Source organism: Mus pahari, chromosome 4, assembly GCF_900095145.1.
Source record: "Mus pahari chromosome 4, PAHARI_EIJ_v1.1, whole genome shotgun sequence".
In the NCBI taxonomy this organism is placed as follows: Eukaryota; Metazoa; Chordata; class Mammalia; order Rodentia; family Muridae; genus Mus; species Mus pahari.
The window spans coordinates 79,470,553-79,492,004 of NC_034593.1; the positions used below are offsets into that span (position 1 = coordinate 79,470,553).

General features: G+C 41.7%; 1 protein-coding gene and 1 non-coding gene across 4 annotated transcripts in view; one reads left to right on the forward strand and one right to left on the reverse strand.

Annotated features, from left to right (window-relative positions):
* The window catches only part of Ash1l (ASH1 like histone lysine methyltransferase), a 132,431-nt gene that overhangs the window by 77,734 nt on the left and 33,245 nt on the right, over nt 1-21,452 (forward strand). For all 3 annotated transcript variants that reach the window (XM_029537522.1, XM_029537521.1, XM_021196737.2), the window contains exons 8-12: nt 4,917-4,990; nt 7,238-7,283; nt 7,386-7,494; nt 14,559-14,765; nt 14,879-15,025. In XM_029537522.1, the coding sequence (XP_029393382.1) occupies nt 4,917-4,990; nt 7,238-7,283; nt 7,386-7,494; nt 14,559-14,765; nt 14,879-15,025 (583 nt within the window). The remainder of the gene's footprint in view (nt 1-4,916; nt 4,991-7,237; nt 7,284-7,385; nt 7,495-14,558; nt 14,766-14,878; nt 15,026-21,452) is intronic.
* On the reverse strand, nt 20,548-20,677 carry LOC115063917. Its single transcript, XR_003843783.1, has one exon. It is a non-coding gene; the product is annotated as a small nucleolar RNA SNORA17 (small nucleolar RNA).

A 21,452-nucleotide genomic window follows, 5' to 3' on the forward strand; every position in this document is an offset into this window, starting at 1 on the left:
ATGGTGCATGCCTTTTATTCTAGCTGTTGGGAAGAGCATGCATGCGCTCCTAAGTTCATTCCTCAGCAGATATGCAAACAAAAACAAAATAGACTTAAAAAAAAAAAAAAAAAAAAAAAAAACAAAGAATAAAGTCAGTTTCTTTAACTATGAGTTCCAAACAAACAAAAAAACAGTTTACATATTTCCAACATTAACAGCACATTCCTATTTTAAAAGGAAGGAACTTAGGCATAACAAGGAACAATCAAACGAGCAAAATAATATCTAGCAGAGTAAAAACTAAATCTTATAACTCCTTACCTGTCATTTGGGGCTCATAATATAGTCGCCTGGGCTACAGAAGGCATGGGCAGACCCAACTCCTCATCTTTACTACAGCACACATTGGGATTCTTTTCTAGACTGGCTCAGTTCCATGCCCACTCCTCTGCATACTGAATATTCCATGGTCCAGGTATTTCCAATTTCCTGGAATCTCCATTTCAATTTAGGCTTTGCCTTCACAGCTTGAAGCACTGGCCCTCCAGTGCCCCCTTGCAAGAATGCCAACCCTACTGCACATTCCCTGGCCACAGCTACTCTCTGAAATCACACAGAAAACTCCATGACTCCTTAAGTCTTTCTTACTTTCTTACCAGCAAATTGACAATAGTGTATAAGTCTTCTAGCTACTTGGCATCTCGCCTGGCTCCCCTTGTGCCAGCTTCTGTCAGCTTTTATGTGCCATCCTTAGGTACCTACTTTTTGTTTAAGTTTGGTTGTTGTTGTTGTTGTTGTTGTTATGTCTTGAGTATTTTGTCTACACTTGGCCGTACACTCAGTGAATGACAGGTACCTATAGAGGCCAGAAGATGTCAGATTTCCCTAGTACTGAGGCAGCTATGGATGATTGTGAGCTACCATGTGGTTGCTGAGAATCAAACTAGGGTCCTCTGCCAGTGCTCTTAACCACCAAGACATCCCTCCAGCCGCTTTTTGCTGCATTTCAACATATATATGTCATGTGGGTGCATGGATGTATGCATGTGTGTACTGTGTATGTTTGTGTCAAGGAAGTTCATCCCACAGCATGTATATGGAGGTCAAAGTATAACTTTGTCAAGTTGGTTCTCTCTTTCCATGTTTGTATTAGTTCCAGGGATCAAATGCTGGTCATCAAGTTCACACAACAAGTACTTAGCCTTATATAAGCCATCTTACCTGCCCTGGGCCAATGCTTTGGATGAGGACAAGGAATCCCTTCAGCAACTGTCTGTTTCATTGTAGGCGGCCTTTCTTCAAATGAGCTTGTCTTCTCAAGATGTAGCCTCTGGGCAGGTGCATTTTACCCTCAGGACACCTCCTGTTGTCCCATGCAGAACAGCTTCCCACAGTGGTGCCAAACTCTGGACCCGTTGCAGTTGCTTGAGAAACACCTGTCTGAATTCTCTCCTGTCTTGAAATTTCCTCTGCCAAGCAATGTAGTCTACTATTTAACTCAACTTTTTCAGATTCTCAGATCAGACAGAATTAAGGCAGATTCTTGACTGAACATTACATAAATGATCCTTTTCTTATGCATTCCTTGATCCATTCTTAAACCTTATGAAGTAGGCCTCTACTTATAACTTACTCTCAGTATTCTGTCTCAAAGTCCCTGCCTGAGTAAGTAAACTCTGCTCCAGCATGCCGGCTTGTCGACAGTCCAGCCAGGTAATCGCTCTAATGTCTGAGACCCACACGATCAGGGCTATCGCAGTAGCCACCCCTCTTAAGTACCAGGGTTTTTGTGTTTTTGACTTTTTGTTTTGTTGTTTTTCGCTGAGTTTCAAAAGTGATTGGTTTGCCATTTCTGGCTCTTTAACTGTTCATAGTTTCCCTTACTTTCCTTTTCCCTCCACAGCAGCAGTTTGCAACCTTTGGGTCTCAACTCATTTGAGGGTCACATATCAGATATCCCACATATCAGACATTTATGTTATGAGCCATAATAGTAGCAAAATTACAGTTAAGAAGTAGCAATGAAACAATTTTATAGTTGGGGTCACTACAACATGAGAAACTGGATTACAGGTCTCAGCAGCAGGAAGTGTGAGACCCACTGCTCTACAGTCTATAGCAGTAGTAATATCTACTGTATTCAGCCCGCAAAGAAGTCTACAGTGCCTTTTATTGCAACATATAGGTAATCCTTTCAAATGAACGATATCCTTATTTACTATAGTGAAGATTTGACCTACAAGCTCTTCATGAGGACAATCACATCTCCTTTTTTTACTTTTAATTATTTACTTATATTATGTGTATGCCTATGTGGATTTATGTGAGCCACTTGTATAAGTTGCCTGTGGAAATCAAAGATTATGAGATCTCCTGAAACTTAGAGAAGATTTTATAACACCTGATAATGGTGCTTGGTGCCAAACCTGGATCTTCTGGAAGAACAATAAGTGTTCTTAACTGCTGAGCCATCTTTATCTCCCAAACAGAGATAGTCTATGACCATAGGTTTTTTTTTTTTGCTTTTTTTTTTTTTGCTTTGTTTTGAGGTAGAGACTCACACTACAGTTCTGGCTGACCTGGAACTCAGTAGGAATCTGACTGCCTCTGCCTCCAAAGAGCTGAGATTAAAGGCCTGTGTACCACAACCATTGCTAATTTAAGATACTCCCCCTCACCTCTAGTCCTTGAACATCTAGGGCTTCACTGTGACTCCATTTCAGTTGAGCCATCACTACCCTGCTTCCCCTCTCTATCTGAGAGCAGTTGTACTCTGTTCTGGCTGCTGAAGGCCTTGCCACCTGAGAAGATGTTGAACACATGTTGCAAGCGCAAGAATTCAGTCTTCAGGCTTGGTGAGGTTACCATCATCTAGTTCATAGCCTATTTTTTTTAAACTTGATTTATTTAATATATGAATGCTCTGCTGCATATACATCCTCAGGCCAGAAGAGGGCATCAGAACCCATTATGGATGGTTGTGAGCCACTATGTGGTTGCTGGGAATTGAACTCAGGACATTTGGAAGAGCAGTCAGTGCTCTTAACACTGAGCCATCTCTCCAGCTCAGTACATTTCTTTAGATTCATGGAAGCAAATCATTGGAGAGCAGTCAGTGAGTCAGTGCTCCTAACGGCTGAGCCCCTCGTCTCCTCATGTTTAATGGCTCCGTTCATCCTCAGGTTGTGGTGGAAGGTCTTTCATGTAGGTAATTTTAGTACTCACATTCACACAGACCTTTTTTTTTTTTTTCGGTTGTCATCATTGCATGCATTAGACAAAGAGGAATGTGAGTATTGCTAGGAACACCTCGAGTCAGTCCTGGAGTCTTGATCCTAGGAAAATGTTAGATGGGACCTGTGAACAGAGTTCTGGTTTGAAGGTCAGTTGGCGTACATGTGAATGAATCCTTACCTATAAGGAAAAACATTTTTTAAAGAAGTTCAAAACCTTTCTATCTTTGCATTTTCTAGAGAAAGCATGTATTGCAGGCAAACAATAGAATCAACGGTTCTCATAAAAAGCTTGTTCTCTGTATCTCAAAAAACAGACAAACAAAAGAGTAATACCACACATGGTGGCTCTTGCCCTTAATCCCAGCAGTGTATGTGGTTCAAAGCCAACCTGGTCTACATAGTAAGTTCCTGAATAGTCAGGAATGCATACAGGAACAAGACCCGGTTCCCTTTTCTTAGGACCAGTCTAGACTATTACATTTGTTTTCTGTCAGTATTAAGAGTCTACAGAAGCTGGGTGATGGTGGTAGTGCACATCTTTAATCCCAGCACTCAGGAGGTAGGGCCATAAGGATCTCTGTGAGTTTCAGGACAGCCAGAACTACACAAGAGAAACACTGTCTCCAAAAGAAACGAGAGAGAGAGAGAAAGGAAGGAAGAAAAAGAAGTGAAAAAAGAAAATAGTAGTTCAAGGTGCAGGAAAATGTTACTAGCATCCTAAATCTATTCACATATACTTTTTCCCCTACCTTTTGTAGCCTTGGCTGTCCTGGACCTCATTGTGTACCTGGCCTCAAACTCAAGTAGATCTGCCTGCCCCTGCCCCTGCCTCTGCCTCCTGAGTGCTGTGACTAAAGTGGGTGTTTGTGTCTAGATGTGAGTATATTACATGTTCAGCAGCCAGAAAAGGATGTCAGATCCTGTGAAGCTGGAGTTACATGTAATTGTATGGGTCCACAGATCCAAGTTCAGGTGCTTTAGAGTCTAGTATGCAGTCTTAAGCCTGAGACCTCTCTCCTCATATATATAATAGTCAGAGACCATGGTTCAGGAACTGCTTCTCCTTCCACCATGAGTTTGAGGTCCAGGGTCAAGGTGTTTTACCTCCTGAGCCATTTCATGGGTGACATATATTCTTCAGTTATGTAAATTCAAGTATGTCCCTTTTCTTTCTTTTTTTTTTTATTATTTAATTTTGTATGTGGGAATATATGTTTCACAGTGCTGCATGAAAGCAAAAGGACAGTTGTAGGAGTCCAGTTTCTTTCTTCCAGCATGTTTGCTCCAGGGATAGAATTCAGTTAGTCAAGCTTGATAGCCGATACCTTTTTTATCCGTGAGCCAGCCTGGATTTCTGTACCCTTCCCCCTTTAAAATTTTTAGATTTTTGTTGTTATGTGTATGACTGTATTACCTGCATGAATTTATGTGCATTCTGGTGTACCTACTGCCTGCAGAGGTCAGAAGAGGCATCAGGTCCCTGAAACTGTACTGACAGATGCCCTGTCCTCCACAAGAGCAGCAAGAGCTCTTGACCTCTGACCTTCTCGTCAGCCCTTAGCCCCTTTTTGTAGCATTTATCTGATTTTTCTAGAGATGATAAATTTAAAATATATTTTGTGTCTGACTGTTTGCTCTCTTTGTATGGACTGCATACCAGAATAGTTGTTGAAATTGACAGTGATGTTTTAATTTCAGGAAAGTATCTCAGACAGAAGAGAATTGACTTCCAGCTTCCCTACGATATTCTCTGGCAGTGGAAACACAATCAGGTACAAAGGGTCTCTTTTACCAGGTTTTCTTTTTAAATGATAAGGGTTAGGAAGTAGGGAGGACAAGTTTGTGTCCTCTGGTTCCATGTGATGGAATCTTAGGATATATTGGGAACTGTTCTTGTAAAAGGTTAGAGACTAAGAAAAATGAATTTGTGTACATATGTAATGTGCAAAGCCTTTGCTCACACTTCAGAATTACAGCAAGTTCCTGCTTCAATGGACAACCTTTTGTTCTTATTGCTTTGGTAGCAAAGAGTTTGCGCTATAAGAATTCTATTTCATGCAGGTCTTAGGAGAATGTAGATGAACTACCAACAACACTTAAAAAAAGAATCCTCAGGCCTTAAGTTAAAGGTTCTAGGCCCTATCTTTACAACAACCATAGGGGGATAGAAGTATTTATACGGATGAAATAAATAGCAGGTTTTTCAGCTTAGCTAAAGTACTGTCAAAGTTATCTTTGGGTGTAGTGGTGACAGCTCCTCATGCAGTCGGGAGGCAGAGGCAAGTAGGTTTCTGTGAGTTCCAGGCCAACTAGAGCTACATGGTCTCCAAACAAAACTTAGCTCTGGAAAACCAAAACCAGTTCAGTCTCCTCTGCCTCCTCTTCTCTGATGGTCTGTGAACTCTTAAAGAATATCAACATGGGGGGCGGGGAAGGTGTATTGAGATGAAATATAAAAGGGTGGATTATTGTATCTCCTTTTAGACTAGAAAGCAACAAGTCTCAAATGTAGAGAGAATCTCTCGTGTACTGTTTGGAAGTGTCACCTGTCAATAAAAAGCTGATGGCCTATTAGCTGAGGCAGGAAATAGAGGGTGGGACATCCGACAGAGAGAGAGAGAGGAATCTGGCAAAGAATCAAGATGGAGAGATTCAGCCCTGACTCTGAGGAAGACAGAAACAGCAAACTGAGGAAAGGTAACTAGCCTTATGGCAGACATAGATTAGGCTTCACCTAATGGAGATATGAGCTAGTGGGGACAAGCCATAGTTTATGGCCCAGGCATTGATTTATAAATTATTAGGTATCAGTCATTATTTTGGGAACTGTGTACAGGTGGAAAACCCTGAGCCAACACGAAGAAGGTGGATATTTATGTCTGTTTTTATTATCTTTGTTTGGAAGAATTGCCTTTGCTTTGTTTTTAGGCAGGGCTTTTTTCTTCTCATTTTTGGTTATGGAGATGGGGCTTTCAGCATGTACTGAAGGAAAGTGATGAAGTACATTGAACCACATTACTAAGTGATGGAGTTTAGTTCAGTAGCTACATCTGTCATTATACACCTGAGTTCAAACATTAGAGCTCTTTGCTCAGTGCTTCCTATTACCCAGGCTAGCACTGAACTTGCTGTGCAGCTACCACTGACCCATACCTCTGAGCCTCCTGCTTTCATTTCCACGGTGCTGGAATTGCAGATAAGCACCAGCCACACATGCTACTTGTTGATTAGACACCCTAATGAACATCTTAATGTTGGTTTCCTCAGATTCCCAGCCAACAAGTGTGACAGCCGAGAGGCCAGTTAATCTTCCTATCTTCATACAATTGCCTATAAACAAACGTTACACGTGTTTGGGGTTAAAGGGTTTTATGCTTTGGGGGAGGGGTTATACTGAGGCTTGAACATACATGCTGCCTTTATGTTACCTGTACTTCCAACCCCTTCCCTTTCTTGTCATAGGAGCAAGTAGAATCTTAAGTTATGCAAGTGAATAATAGCTTTGGTCTTCAGAGTGCTTTCTCTTTCCGATTATTATCCAGCAACAAAAGAAAAAAAATTGAAAGAGCATTGCTGTAAGTCAGATGTTCTTAAACACACCTGCAATCCCAGCACTCCAGAAGGTACACAGAAGAGCCGAGGGTTTACATAGGAAACGTCAGACCATCCAAGGCTGGAGATGGTGGCTCAAAAGATTGTTTTATGTCACTTTTTGTAAGCTAGTTAGTACTTACTAATTTTAATTCTCTGTCCCTTTTTATTTATGAGGATGAAATAAAAAAGATCACTCTGTATTTTCCTCAGTCATATTCAGTTCAGAAAATCTCAGAAGTACTTACTGTGTGGCTTACATTAAGCTCACAGTGACCCTCCTGCCCCAGGGTTACAGAGGGGAGCCAGCATGGCCAGCAGCCTACAGATATTTTCATGTCAACAGAAGACACTTCCTGTATGTCTAGGAATTGATGCCACACTGTCATTTGAAGCAAAATGCTTTATCAATATTTTTTTTCTTCTAGCTGTACAAAAAGCCAGATGTCCCCCTGTATAAAAAAATCCGTTCAAGTGAGTAACTTAGAAGATGTTTTTTCCACCTTCAAAACATCAATGTTTTGACACTTGAAGGATAATTCTGTATGTTCAAAACTTTATTTTCTATCTTCTAAGATGTCTACGTTGATGTCAAACCTCTTTCTGGTTATGAGGCTACCACCTGTAATTGTAAGAAGCCAGATGACGACACCAGGAAGGGCTGTGGGGATGACTGCCTCAATAGGTACTGTAACTGACCTCTCTACAGCTCCGTTCTGAGGACTGTGTATGTGTGCAACATGACCTTCCTTCCTCCACGTAGAGTACACTGATACTAACAGACTGAAAACGGTGTCAGAAAGATCTTGTGTACCTAAATTTAAAGTCTTCTTACTATTGATAAGATGTAGGCATGGTTAATTTTGTGCTACCTTCCCTGGGGTAAGTTTCTGAGGATGATATGAAATGTTGTAATCTATTAATATACAAAATATTTTCTGTTTATTTTGTTAGTTGATTTTTGTTTACTTTCTTGAGACATGATTGCTCTTTGTGACAGCCCTGGCTGTGCTGGCACTTTCTTTGTAGACTAGGCTGGCCTAATACTCAAGAGAGATCTGCCTGTCTCTACCTCCCAAGTTCGGGGATAAAAGGTGCCACCATCACACAGTTAATAAGCAAAGTGTTAGTGCCTTCCTAGCTTTCAACATTCGGTAGGGACAGTCCAAAGGAAAGGTGTAATTTTCAAGGAAAACTATGCTAAGAAACTATTAGCATGTATAAGCATACACATGGTCAGTGACCACTGATACTATGACAGGATAAGAGTGTCATCAGAAGCGTTGTCTGCGTTGGGTTGACTCACTTGGAGACAGTGACTATTTTTAGTGGGGTCTTTTGTTTTCTGTTGTCTTAAATCTCTGCTCTTCCCGCTTAGCCTCCCAAGTACTGAAATTTTAAGCATACTCTACCAGGCATAAAATGGAAATGCCTAATAGAAAGGGAAAGAGAAAAGATAGAATTTGTGGGTTTTAGTAATTCATATGAATTTACAGAAAATAAAGAATCCTAATATTCCGGGTGTGGCAGCACACACACATATAATCTTAGCACTCGGAGGGCTAAGACAACAGGAACCACACAAATTTTAGGCTACCCTGCTCTACAAAGTAAGTTCTGGGCTAGCTGGGGCTACATAGCTAATCTCTGTCTCAAAAAACCAGACATACCAGTATCCTTTACATCATGATCTTCTCCAAAGGTAAGTGCTTCTGAAGTCCTCCAACGCCCTGTCAGCTGGAGAGATTGGTTTGAAAATGCCATTCGGGAATCTTTCCTGACTTATTCTACTGTAAATGCATATAAGATATTTTATACATACAGTTTTATTATTGGTAATAATGTTGGTGTAGGCAATGAGTTTTTAGAAAAGACTTATTTATGTGTGTATGTACATGCAGGAAGAGTTGAATTACAGGTGGCTGTCAGCCTCCCTGTGTGTCCTAGGAACTGAATCCCTGCCCTTGGCAAGAACAGCAAGCAGGGGCTCATAACTACGGACGGGGTACTTTTCTAGCCCCAATGAGCAGTATTTTTTTGGTACTGACTTTTCACTCACAGATATTCTGTTATTTTTTTTTTTAAAGATTTATTTATTTATTATATGTAAGTACACTGTAGTTGTCTTCAGACACTCCAGAAGAGGGTGTCAGTTCTTGTTATGGATGGTTATGAGCCACCATGTGGTTGCTGGGATTTGAACTCAGGACCTTTGGAAGAGCAGTCGGGTGCTCTTACCCACTGAGCCATCTCCCCAGCCCTGTATTGTATTTTTAAGACAGGGACTTATCTTATTGCTTGTCTGAGCTAGTACTATGTGCCCAAACTGGCCTCAAACGCAGAACAGTGTTTTCGTCTACGCTTTTAACCTGTCTTGGTTTTTTTTTGTTGCTGTTGTTGTTTTGTTTTTATGAGACAAGGTTTCTCTGTGTAGCCCTTTCTATCCTGGAACTTGTTGTATATACAAAGCTTGCCTCCTGACTCTTCTCCCAAATGCTGGTATTAAAATTGTGTATCACCACCTGGCTTGCTTTGATTTTGATTTTGATTTTGTGTGTGTGTGTGTGTGTGTAAGTTTTTGCTTTGTGATAATAATCATGCCCAGCTACTTACAGACATTTTAATTTTATACATCATCACTTTGAGGAACTTTCTGTCATCTGTCAAGTTGATAGGCCAAAATTGCCCTCTTCTGTTTTGCTCAACTAATTTATTTTCAGTGTCTCACTATTAAAAATGTCCCGGTGAAGCCGGGCATGTTGCCACATGCCTTTAATCCCAGCACTTGGGAGGCAGAGGCAGGCAAATTTCTGAGTTGGCCACACAGAGAAACCCTGTCTCAAAAAAAAAAAAAAAAAAAAAAAAAAAAGTCCCGTGGAGCCAGGATGTGGTGCACACCTTTCCTCCCAATACTGCAGAGGCAGAGGCAGAGGCAGGTGGATTTTTTGTGAGTTTGAGGTCAGCTTGATCTGCAGAGTGAGTTCAAGGCTACTCAGAGAAGCCCTATCTCAAAAAGGGAAAAAAAAAGTCACTATTGGAGCTGGCTCAGAGGTTATGAGCCCGGAATTTCAGCCCCAGTAGTTTCTCACTTCCATGGGCAGGCACATTGTTCACAACTGTACATATATGCAAATTACCCATAAATATAAAATAAATAAAAAATCTTTTACAGTGTTTTTTTTGTTTTTTTGTTTGTTTGTTTGTTTGTTTGTTTGTTTTTGGTTTTCGAGACAACAGTGATTTTTTTAAAATGTCTCTAAAATAAGCTTGACACCTGTGCTGAACACCTGTGCTTACCCTTGCACTTCTGAGGCACAGGCAAAAGACTGAATTGGAATCTGACATGATATATATATGGCAAATTAGAAGCCAGCCAAAGATACATTTTAAATTTTTATAATAAGTAAATATTACAGGGCAGTGATAGTCATTAATCCTACCACTTGGAAGCATAGGCAGGTGGATCTCTGAGTTGGAGGCCAGCCTGTCTACAAAGCAAGTTCTAGGACAGCCAGGGCTACACAGAGAAATGCTGTCTCGAAAAAAATAAAAAGCAAGTAAAATTTAAAACTATGTGAAATATTTTTATACAATTGTGACTTTTAATTTTTCAAATTTTTATTTCTGTGTGTGGGGTTTTGTCTACATGTCTGTATGCACACTACATGCTTGCCGGGTGCTCCTGTAGGCTGGAAGAGGGTGTGTAATGCCCTGGAACTGGAGGCCAGGTTGTCTGCAACAGCAGCCAGTGCTCATAACCACTGAGCCATCTTTCCAGCCCCAGAATTTAGCTTCTTAGGATTGACTTTGGATCATCTGTCTTACTTCCTATCCTTACATTTTGAGAATTTGCTTTGGTTAGTTTGGTTTTGTCTACTCCTCATCTATTATGTTTTGTTGGCTTTTTGCAGTTTTCTTTAACCTTAGAGCATAGAAAAGAGGGGGCCAAGCTGGGAAGATCCTGAGCTGTCCTAGCAACACTAAAAAATAAGATAGGACCAAGTTGCCTTAAGATGTAACCACAAAACTGACATGTGACCATTCTCCATTTCAAATTGGGTATTTTCTATCACTTTTGTTGGCACAGGTATTTCCTTTTTCACATTAGACTGGCACCTATATATTCAGTACCAACAAGCCTACTAAACAACCCCCCCCCCAAAAAAAAAGCCCAAGCTACAGTGCTCACAAATAATGTCATATTAGGCTGCTCACTACAAAGAAATCTATAGTACAGATGACAAAATGAAGAATGTGATAAGTTCACAAATGTGTAAGAAAAAAAATCGATTGTATGACTTAATAGAGTTTTTCAAATAACCCATTATAAAGTCTCCATTAGATGGAACTGTCTAACATGTGTTGATTTGTTACCCCCCAACGTAATATTTTTATTTTGGGGGGACTTCACATCATGCACCCTGTCACATTCAGTTCCCAGTCCTCCCCTGTCCTCTCACACACACCTTTGTTACCGCCTCCAGCACAAGAAGGAAGTCCAGTTTTTGTCGTCTAACGTGCCTTTGCTTTATGCTTTCACATTTTAAAATTTGTATAAATGTTTGGTAGCATAGCAGGAATCTTTTATTCTTTATTTTTTGGTTGATTTGTTGTTGTTGTCGTGTTTGTTTTGTGTTTGTTTTTGAGACAGGTTTTCTATATAGCCATGACTGTCTTAGAACATGCTCTGGAGGCCAGGCTGGCTTTGAATTCACAGAGATCCACCTGCCTCTGACTCCAGAGTGCTGGGATTGAAGGTGTGTTCTACTGTGCCCAACAATACCAGGAAACTTAGTGTCTACAGAATTAAACATTTTGTTGTTAATTTTTTAGACCGTGTAGCCCAGGCTGACCTAGAACTCAAGCTATCTGCCATCCTCTGCCTCCTGAGTGCTGACATTAAGAAGGTATGTGACCTGTTCCCTGCCAGCAGGATCAGTCATCACATAGTTGAATTGTTTTTGTTTTCAAATTATCCTGTAAGATGTGATTCAGGACAGTTCTTCTAGATAGATAATGGGCTTTTGAGCCTGCTGAGAAAATGCAGAATGTAAAGAAGCTACCGCCAATCCTGTCAGCGTGAATTCTGTCCCTGGACTCACATGGTAAAAGGAGAGAAACCCACTCCTGAAAGTGATGTAAACCACGACACGCACTGTAAACCACGACACGCACTCCGGGGGTGTGTGTGTCTCTTTGGGTCTATGTTTTGTTTTGAAACAAGGTCTCACTTTGTAGCTTTGGCTGTCTTTGAACTCACAGAAAGCCACTTCCCTCTGCCTCTGGGTGCTAGGATTAAAGACCTTCATAATCACACCTGTCCTTAAGTAAGCTTTTTATTATTTTATTTATTTATTTTTTATTTACTGTATATGAGTACACTGTCGCTGTCTTCAGACACACCAGAAGAAGGCATCAGATCCCATTACAGATGGTTGAGAGCCACCATGTGGTTGCTGGGAATTGAACTCAGGACCTCTGGAAGAGCTATTAGTGCTCTTAACCACTGAGCCAACTCTCCAACCCCTTACATGAGCTTTTATAATTATTTCACATCAATATTTTGAAATACTGTTAAGTTTCAAAGTAAAACTCTCATTATCATTCTTCATAATTCATTATTCCTTTCCAGTTTAAAAACCAGCCTTAAAACTGTGAACTTTATTGTCTTTGAACAGGTACTACCTAAAGTGTATTTGCTCCAAACAAGAGTGGCAAGGTAATATCAAAAGTGACAGGTAATTAAAGAAAAAAGATAAACCCGAGTGGTAGTGGCACAGGCCTTTTATCCCAGCACTCAGGAGGCACAGGTAGGAGGGTCTTATGAGTTTGAGGCCAACATGGTTGACATAGTGAGCTCCAGTTCAGCCAAGACTACATAGTGAAACCATGTAGCCAATAAATAAAATAAATTATGTTATAAAAAGGAAGCTTTTTCTAACTTTATATACCCTTGAAAATACTGTGTGTGTATGTATGTATGTTATACAGACTTTTTTTGAATTTCTGTACAATTTTTTCCTTTTAAAAATTTTTTCCAGTTATATTTGTTGTTAGTATATATACTATATCATGTATGTCTATCTCTGTCTCCCTCTGTGTGAGTGAGTGTGGGCATGTGGGCATGAATGTGTGAGTGAATACACTGAAGAGGCCAGAAAAGGTTTTCAATCCCCTAGAACTTGAATTATAGATGGTGTGAGCCACCTAGAAACCAAACTCAGGCCCTCTAGGAGAGCACTAAATGCTCCTTAACCATGGAATCATCTCCCCAGCCCCATCTAAGTCTACATTTCAAGCCATCTATGAAAATGCTCTGGAAATTTGAAAGATGGCTCAGTTAGTAAAGTACATGTTGTGCAATCATGAGGACCTGAGTTCAAATCTCAGTACCGCCATAAATGCCCGCCTTGTGTCGTGACTCTCTGTCGTGGTGGTGGTGGTGGTGGGGGTGGTGGTGGTGGTGGTGGCGGCAGCAGGGTGATCACATTCCTAGAGCTTACTGACAAGCCAGATCTAGCCAGTCTGGTTTTCTGGTTTCAATAAGGGATCCTGTCTCAAAAATATTTGGAGGACAGTATACATACACATACAGTGACACACAGTACATACACACACACACACACACACACACACACACACAGTCTTAAAAAATAAAAAGATACAGAAATTTTGAAAGGGCATGTGATGCAAATCTATAATTGGCAGCAACTAAGAAGGCAGAGAAAGGAGGATCTCAAATTCATGGCCAGCCTGGACTGTACATAGTGTGAATTTCAGGCCAGTCTACACTATCTTCAATGGCCCAGTCCACCACCCTCCCGAAAATTAGATATTGTTATTGTTGTGTATGATGTGCAGGAAATGGCATGTGGAGTAGATTCTGTCCGTCTTTATATCAAACTCGGATCACCAAGCCTACACTGCAAGTTCCTTTATCCCACTTAGATGTCTTACCCTCTTGTATTTTTAAAAATCATATCAAGAAGTTATATAAACACTTATTCATTTGTTATGTTCAAATTTTTTTGCTGGGCCTCATTTTACTTGCCTGTAATTCCAGCACTCAGGAGGGTAAGTTAAGGTCAAAGAAGTGGCTGAAAGATGGTTCAGTGGTTGAGGGTACTTGTTGCTTTTGCAGAGGAACAGAGTTCCGTTCCCAACACCTATGTGGTAGTTAACAAACATCCGTAAATCCAGTTCCAAAAGATCCAAATAGCCTCTTCTGATTTCTACATGAACAACACCTCACATGGTACGCATCCATAATGCAAGCAAAACACTCAAATCCACAATAAGATACATATATCAGGGGCTAAGTATGGTGGCACACACCTTTATTCCCGCAATCAGGAGGCAGAGGCAGGTAAATCTCTGTGAGTTTGAGGCCAGCCTGGTCTACAAAATGAGTTCAAGGACAGCCAGGACTACACAGAAATCCTGTCTAAAAAAACAAAAGAAAGAAAGAAAACAACAAAGAGACTAGTGTATCTACAGCCATACCACCCTAAAGGTGCCCAGTCTCCTGAGACAAACTAGAGGATCATGATTTTTATATGGCAGTAAAGTGTTGTCTGTGTTCTCACTCTAAAATTAAGAAAGTTAACTTTAGAATTGGCTTTTATCTTTAGATATTTAGCTACTCTGGGCACAATTATTTCATTAATTAAATTTTAAAATAATTTGAATATATAAAATGGATACAGTAAAAATGTACTATGTAAATTGATTACAATTATTACTTTCTAGAATGATCTTTGCTGAGTGTTCCCCTAACACTTGCCCCTGTGGTGAGCAGTGCTGTAACCAGAGGATACAGAGACATGAGTGGGTACAGTGTCTGGAACGATTTCGAGCTGAGGAAAAAGGTTGGGGAATTAGAACCAAAGAACCCCTAAAAGCTGGCCAGTTCATCATTGAATACCTAGGGGAAGTTGTCAGCGAACAAGAATTCAGGTAAATAATAATAATGTTATTTTAATCATTAATTAGTGACTTATCATTGATGGTGAGAGTAGCTGCCTTCCAATTTAATCAGTAATTGGCTTTCAATTATTTCTTTTCTTCAGGAACAGGATGATTGAACAATATCATAATCACAGTGACCACTACTGTTTAAACCTGGATAGTGGAATGGTGATTGACAGTTACCGCATGGGAAATGAGGCCAGATTCATCAACCACAGCTGTGACCCAAATTGTGAAATGCAGAAATGGTAAGAAAGCATGAAAAGGTGAATCGGAGATCTATGATTATACCAGATGCTTCAGGCAGAGTAACTTCTGCTGGTTTTTTTGGGGGGTGGTTATCCTTACTTCTTTTACAACAAGCATGGAAACACTGACCCTTGTACTTACTGAATATTTACTGGGTGCTAGATAACTACTTTACATGTGCCATTTTATTCAGCTATTATACTGAAAACTTACTACCCATCTAGTGGACTTGTCAAAAAAAAAAAAAAAAAAAAGTGAAATAATGAGATTCCTTCACTTAAATGGTCAAATCTAATTGAGAAAGAAAAGAATCAAAGAATCATTGAAAGGCTAGAGAAGTGGTTAGCAGTTAAGAACACACACTGCTTTTCCAGAGGTCATGAATTTTAATAAAGTGTAATTTCCATACATAAAAATACATAGGTTTTAAGTATGTATTAATTTTTACCAGTATATTCATCCACAAAATCCACACCCCTGTGAAAGCAAAACATAGCAAACATTTCTGGAAGGTGAGAGACTGGAGATGGAGCACTTACCTAGCAAGCACAGAAACTCATCCCTACCTCTGCCGAGCGAAAATAAGGCCAGCCATGATGGTACCTGCCTTTCCCGAGCTGAGGCACACAGCCTCTGCCAGCCTGCTCTGCAGCGTGAGCTCCAGGCCAGCCAGAGCTACAGAGTAGGCCTTATTTCAAAACAAACCAAACTAGGATCTCACTATATAGTACTAGCTGGCCTGGAGCTCGTGGACATGTGTTCCAGTCTCCCCATCTTCCACAACAAATTTGATCTAGTTTCTACTATAATCTATTTTAGGGATTAAAAGAGCTAAAGAAGACATCAATTTCTTGCCTCCACAAAGAACATACACAACACAGACATGTACTCTACACACATGCACACATCTATAATCCTAGTTCTTGAGAATCTTAAAACCTGAGAATATTGAGATTGAGGCCAGCCTGCTGGACTGCCCAGTGAGAGTCTGTCTTTTATTATTTATTTGTTTGTTTGTTTGTTCGTTTATTTAATGACTGAAGAGATGGTTCAGTTAAGAGCATAACTACCTGTCACTCCAGCTCCACAGTATCTGGCTTCTCTTCTAGCCTCCAAAGGTCCAGGTATGCAAACAGTGCACATACATACATGCAAGCCCTCACACATAAAATAAAAGAAATAAATTGGAGGGGCACCTAGGTGTAGTGATGCATACCTTTAATCTCAGAAGTCCAATAGACCTTTTGTGAGTTCCAGGCCAGCCAGAGCTGGGTAGTGAGGCACACACAAAACCAAAACAAGACTGCTCAGCTAGTAAATAACAATGCTTCCCACCAAACCGAACACCCTCATGGATCTACCCACATGGTAAAAACAAGAACCAACTCCTAGAAGTTGTCCCTCCCTCCATATGTGTGCACACACATATACATGTGCCTGCACACAATATGTGTTTGAAAAATAAAAATGAGATGACCTGGATAGTTGACACCTTTTTTTCTTGTTTGATGATATATGGTCTCACTCTGGAATCCTACCTATCCTGGGACCTGCCATGTAAACCAGCCTGTCCTACAACTTGCCAAGATTCCCCTGCCTCTGCTTCCTGACTCCTAGGATTAAAAAATGTGTCATGAATTAATGAATTCATCTTATAATTTCAATTATTTTTTTGGTTCTTCAAGACAGGGTTTTCCTTTGTAGCCAGGGCTGTCCTGGAACTCACTCTGCCTTGAACTCTATAGAAAAAGTTGGAGAAAAGCGTAAATTCTTTCAAAAACACATTTTCCTAAAAATCACATAACTGGAAACTCTGAACATATACCCCAAGAAATGGAGTGTAGAATTAAAATCATATACCAAAAGAAACTTGAGGCCTATCTCTTCATTAATGAACTTAGACATGCTTTACTTTGTTTGATTTGGGGTTTTTTCTTTGTTTTTGAGGTAGAATTCCCTGTAGCCCAGACTGGCTTAAGTCTCTTATTTACCTGAAGACAAGGAACTTCATGTGTGTGTTTACTTCTTCCTCAGTATATGTATGTGTGTGCTGATGACAGAGCACCTGTGGCTGTCATAGCACCCCTCAGTAGACATCATTTCTCTCCTTCATGTGAGTCTTAGAGACTCCAGTCAGCAGGCTTGGTAGCAATTGCCTCCACCCACTAAGCCATCTTGCCAATTTGACTTTCAGCTTCTTCATCCTCCTGTGTATAGTTCAATGTCAAATAGGAGACAATGTCTCAAAAAGGGAGTAGCAGGACTGTTCTTAAAATCTGGGGCTATCTTCATGGTGAGGTAACTTATGGGATAAAGGCACATGCAGCCTGACCTGAGGGTCTGCATTCAATCCCTAGGACCTAGGTTGTGGAAGGAGAGTACCAGCTCCCTGAAGTTATCCTCTGAGCTCTTCCTTGCCCCTCCCCAACACACACACATTCAGTAAGTACAGTAAAAACTGAAAATAAATAACAATGTGAAAGACAGCCATTGTCAACAAGTTTAATGTTCTGTTATACTGAAAGCCCTAACTAAATGATGTGGAGAAAAGGAAGAAATAAAATAGGATTGACAGACCTGTGAGCTCAGCAGCTTGCATGGGATTCTTGGGAAAGCACTGTCTCAGACCCACACCAGCACAGTAGATGAGAAATAGTCAAGGGCTGAGGTACAGTTCACTCAGTACAGTGCTTACCTAGGACAGACCCCAACACTCAAAACAGACACTGTGGTACAATAGTCCCAGCCCTCGGGATGTGCAGGCAAGAGGATTAGAAATTTCAAGTTGGAGCTGGAGAGAGAGCTCCGCTGTTGAGGCTCTTCCAGGGATCTGGGGCTTAAATCCCAGCACCCACATAACAGCTCATAACTGTTTGTAACTCCAAAATCTGAGATTCTCACATATAATACCAGTGCATGTAAAATAAAGGTAAATAAATTTTAAAAATTGTTTAAAATAGTGCCAAGTCATTCTCCACTCCTGAGGCCACCCTGAACTACATGGAACCATAACTCAAAACATGTACATGGTAGTACATGCTTTTACTCCCAGCCCAACAAGGAGAGACAAGGCTCTAGAGTTGAAAGCCATGGGGCTAGAGTGAGCCATGACTCAGTGGTTAAGAACATTGGCTCTTCTTCCAAATGACCTGTGGTGGCTCACAACTTCTTTTTTTTTTTTAAAGATTTATTTTATTTATTATATGTAAGTACACTGTAGCTGTCTTCAGACACTCCAGAAGAGGGAGTAAGATCTTGTTAAGGATGGTCGTGAGCCACCATGTGGTTGCTGGGATTTGAACTCTGCACCTTTGGAAGAGCAGTCGGGTGCTCTTACCCGCTGAGTCATCTCACCAGCCCGGCTCACAACTTCTTTTAACTCCAGTCCCAAAGAATCTGGCCCCCTCTTCTAGCCTCTACAGGCAGCAGACAGGCATGCAGCAAAACACCCATATACATAAAAAAATTATAATTTACTTGAAAGGGGGTGGGGAGAACTAGAGAGATGGTGCAGTGGTTAAGAGCACTAGCTAGTCTTCCAAAGGGCCTAGTTCCAGAAGCCACTTGTCAACTCACAACTGTCTGTAACTCTAGTTCCAGATGATCTGACACTCACAGACACACATGTTGTCAAAACACCAGTGCACATAAAAATAAATCATTTATATAGAGAGAATTGAAAACCAGAATCATCTGAATGAAACCCTGTCCAAAGTGTTAAGTCAGGTGTGCATTCCTACAGAGCACATACAGCAGGAGATGAGCAAGATGAAGAAAGTGTACGAACGTGTCTTCTCAAAGTTCAAGTCTGTTTTCTTTTTTACTTAAAGTTTCATCTTTAAACTTTTTAATGGTTCTTTGTGAGTTTCACATCATATACCCCAATCACACTCCTCCCCCCCTAAGACCCCCAAACCGGCCCCCACCCTTGCAACCTCCCCTACAACAGAGAAAAAAAAATCTTGCTGTGGAAGCTGTAGTATGTTACAGTGTGTCCTATAGTACACCCTTTTGTCCACACTTTGCTTGCACATGTTCATTACAATGACTTGTTGGTCTGGTACAAGTCCTCTGGCTTCTCCTACTCTATCAATACTGGAACCTCACTGGGACTCCTCTCAGATACCCTGTGGTTGCCCTGTGTCATGGAGATAGGCTTTGGATCTGTAGTGCCCCTTTGTACACTCTAGCAGTTCACTGATGGGGTAGATGTTGGAGTGGGCCAATTCAAAGCCCTGGATCTGGGCCTGAGAGGTCTCTGACCACCAGCTCTCATGCTCTGCAGCCCCACACCCAGGCCCAGCTCTACCCTGCTGCCCAGGTGAGGTGCAAGGTCTGCTCTGCCAAGTGTTGCATCCAATGAGGGGCCTGGCCAGTTCTCCCACTCTCAGAATCCTGGGGCCAGCAGCTCTCCCATCTATCAAAAATGAGGGAATGGAAGGAGGGTGTCTCTCCCTCATCAACACTACCAGCCAGCAGGCAAGAGGCACACTCACACTCTCACACCCATAACCCTAGCAACCCAGCTCTACTGTGATGCCCAAGTGAGGTGTATTGGATACTCTTCTAAGTGCTACACCTGGTAAAGGACAGGGCCAGCTCTTCTGCTCTATGAGCCCAGGTCCAGGTCTCCCACCTGCTGTAGATGGTGAGAAAGGATGGAGGAAGAGGGTATCTTTCCCTCATCCAAGCCACCAAAGGGATCTAGATGAGTGATAGATCAAGCTCTCCCACACACGCATCCTCAGGCCCTGCTCACCTGCCACTCCTGCAATGTGCAGGGCTGCTCTTATAAGTACTGCAGCTGGCTAGGGTCAGTGTCAGGGATCCTGCACTCATACCTCTAGAGCCAGCTCTCCCACAATGCCCAGGTAAGGAGAGGGGCCAGTTCTGCATAGCCCGCAGACATCAACAAGGCCACAGTTGGCAGCCCAGACCAGAGATATCTGTCTGGCTTTCTGTGTCAACAGACCACTGCTCCCAGATATGGCGTTTGGTGGCAGCAAAGGCCAGGTCCCGACCATGGTCTCAGGTGGTATCACATCACTGGCTACTCACACAAGGCTGCTCCTCACTACATGTAAATGTCCAGTTCTGCCTCTCTTAGTTGTCTTAAAGGCATCTGAGTTCTCTGTCTGGGGTCATCTCAGAAGTGGTCTCAGACATGCGAGGCCCTGCTCATGCATTATGGCACCAGGCAGGGGACATCTCAAGCATGGTCTATACCCCCAGTCCAGTGTGGCACAAGTTCATCTCAGGCTAGCCCTGTCGGACTCCCATGGCACCATTCTGATGTTCATCTGACACACTCCTCTCCTGACCTGCCCAAGTAGCTGCCTGTCTTGGGCTCCCTCACACCTGGGTCCTCTGGTCCCAGGCAGAGGTCTTCTAGTCTCCAGCTTGCTTGTCCTGGGAGTCCTTCCAGGTCTGCCTGGTGCAGGAGTAGTGGTAGTCTCAGGCTAGCTCCCTGTCTGGCCCTCCTGGCTCTGACTGGTAGTGGTCTCTGGCTCACTTTTTTCAGGGAATTGGGCTACTAATCATTCAGAAGTTCACAGGTCAGAATACTGGGCAGACATAGCCTCTCTCCTCTCTGCCACCTACTGATGCACAAGTGACACAGCAGCCACATCTGCAACACCTCTAGGGGCAGGAAATGTCAAGTCTTAATAAAAGACTCCTAGGTAAGACAGGGCTTGGAATAGAGACTAAGTACATAGATTCCAGACAATTTAATACTGTCACGTGCTTCATGACTACCTGCTATTCAATAAAGATGGTTTTCCAACTTGTTCTGTCCTAATCAACATGTGACAGCAAGTTTCCAGAAAGATGCACAGGATGTTTTCTTGGATGTAGGATAGGTACAGAGAGTAGGTACAGATAACCTCAAAAAGAATTGACCACACTTTTTAAAAAATATTTTTTTTCTTCAACTTGATAAAATTAATATGTCTAAAGCCCAGTGTAATGACGCCTGTCTATAATCAGACTTTGGGGCAGAAGGATCACCATGATTTCGAGCCCAGACTGACTTATGTAGTAAGACTGTCTCAAGTACTCAAGGGTGGGATAGATTCATTTCTAATCATCCCCAGTAAGAGTAACTTCCTCAGATGTACTAAGAAGACCCTGAGTTTGATCTCACCCCTTCTCTTAGTTAAGGTTGCTATTATTGTGGTCAAGCACCATAACCAAAAGCAGTGTGGGAGGAAAGGGTTTATGTCTCTCACAATCACATGTAGCAGGTCATCATCAAAAGCAGTGAGGACAGAAACTTGTGTAGAGCAGGAATCTGGTGCAGAGGCAGGAGCTGATGCAGAGGGAGGCAGGAGCTGATGCAGAGGCAGTGGAGGGTGCTGCTTACTGGCTTGCTCCCCAAGCTTTTCTATAGAAAAAAGCTCAACCTGCTTTTTTTTTTTTTTTTTT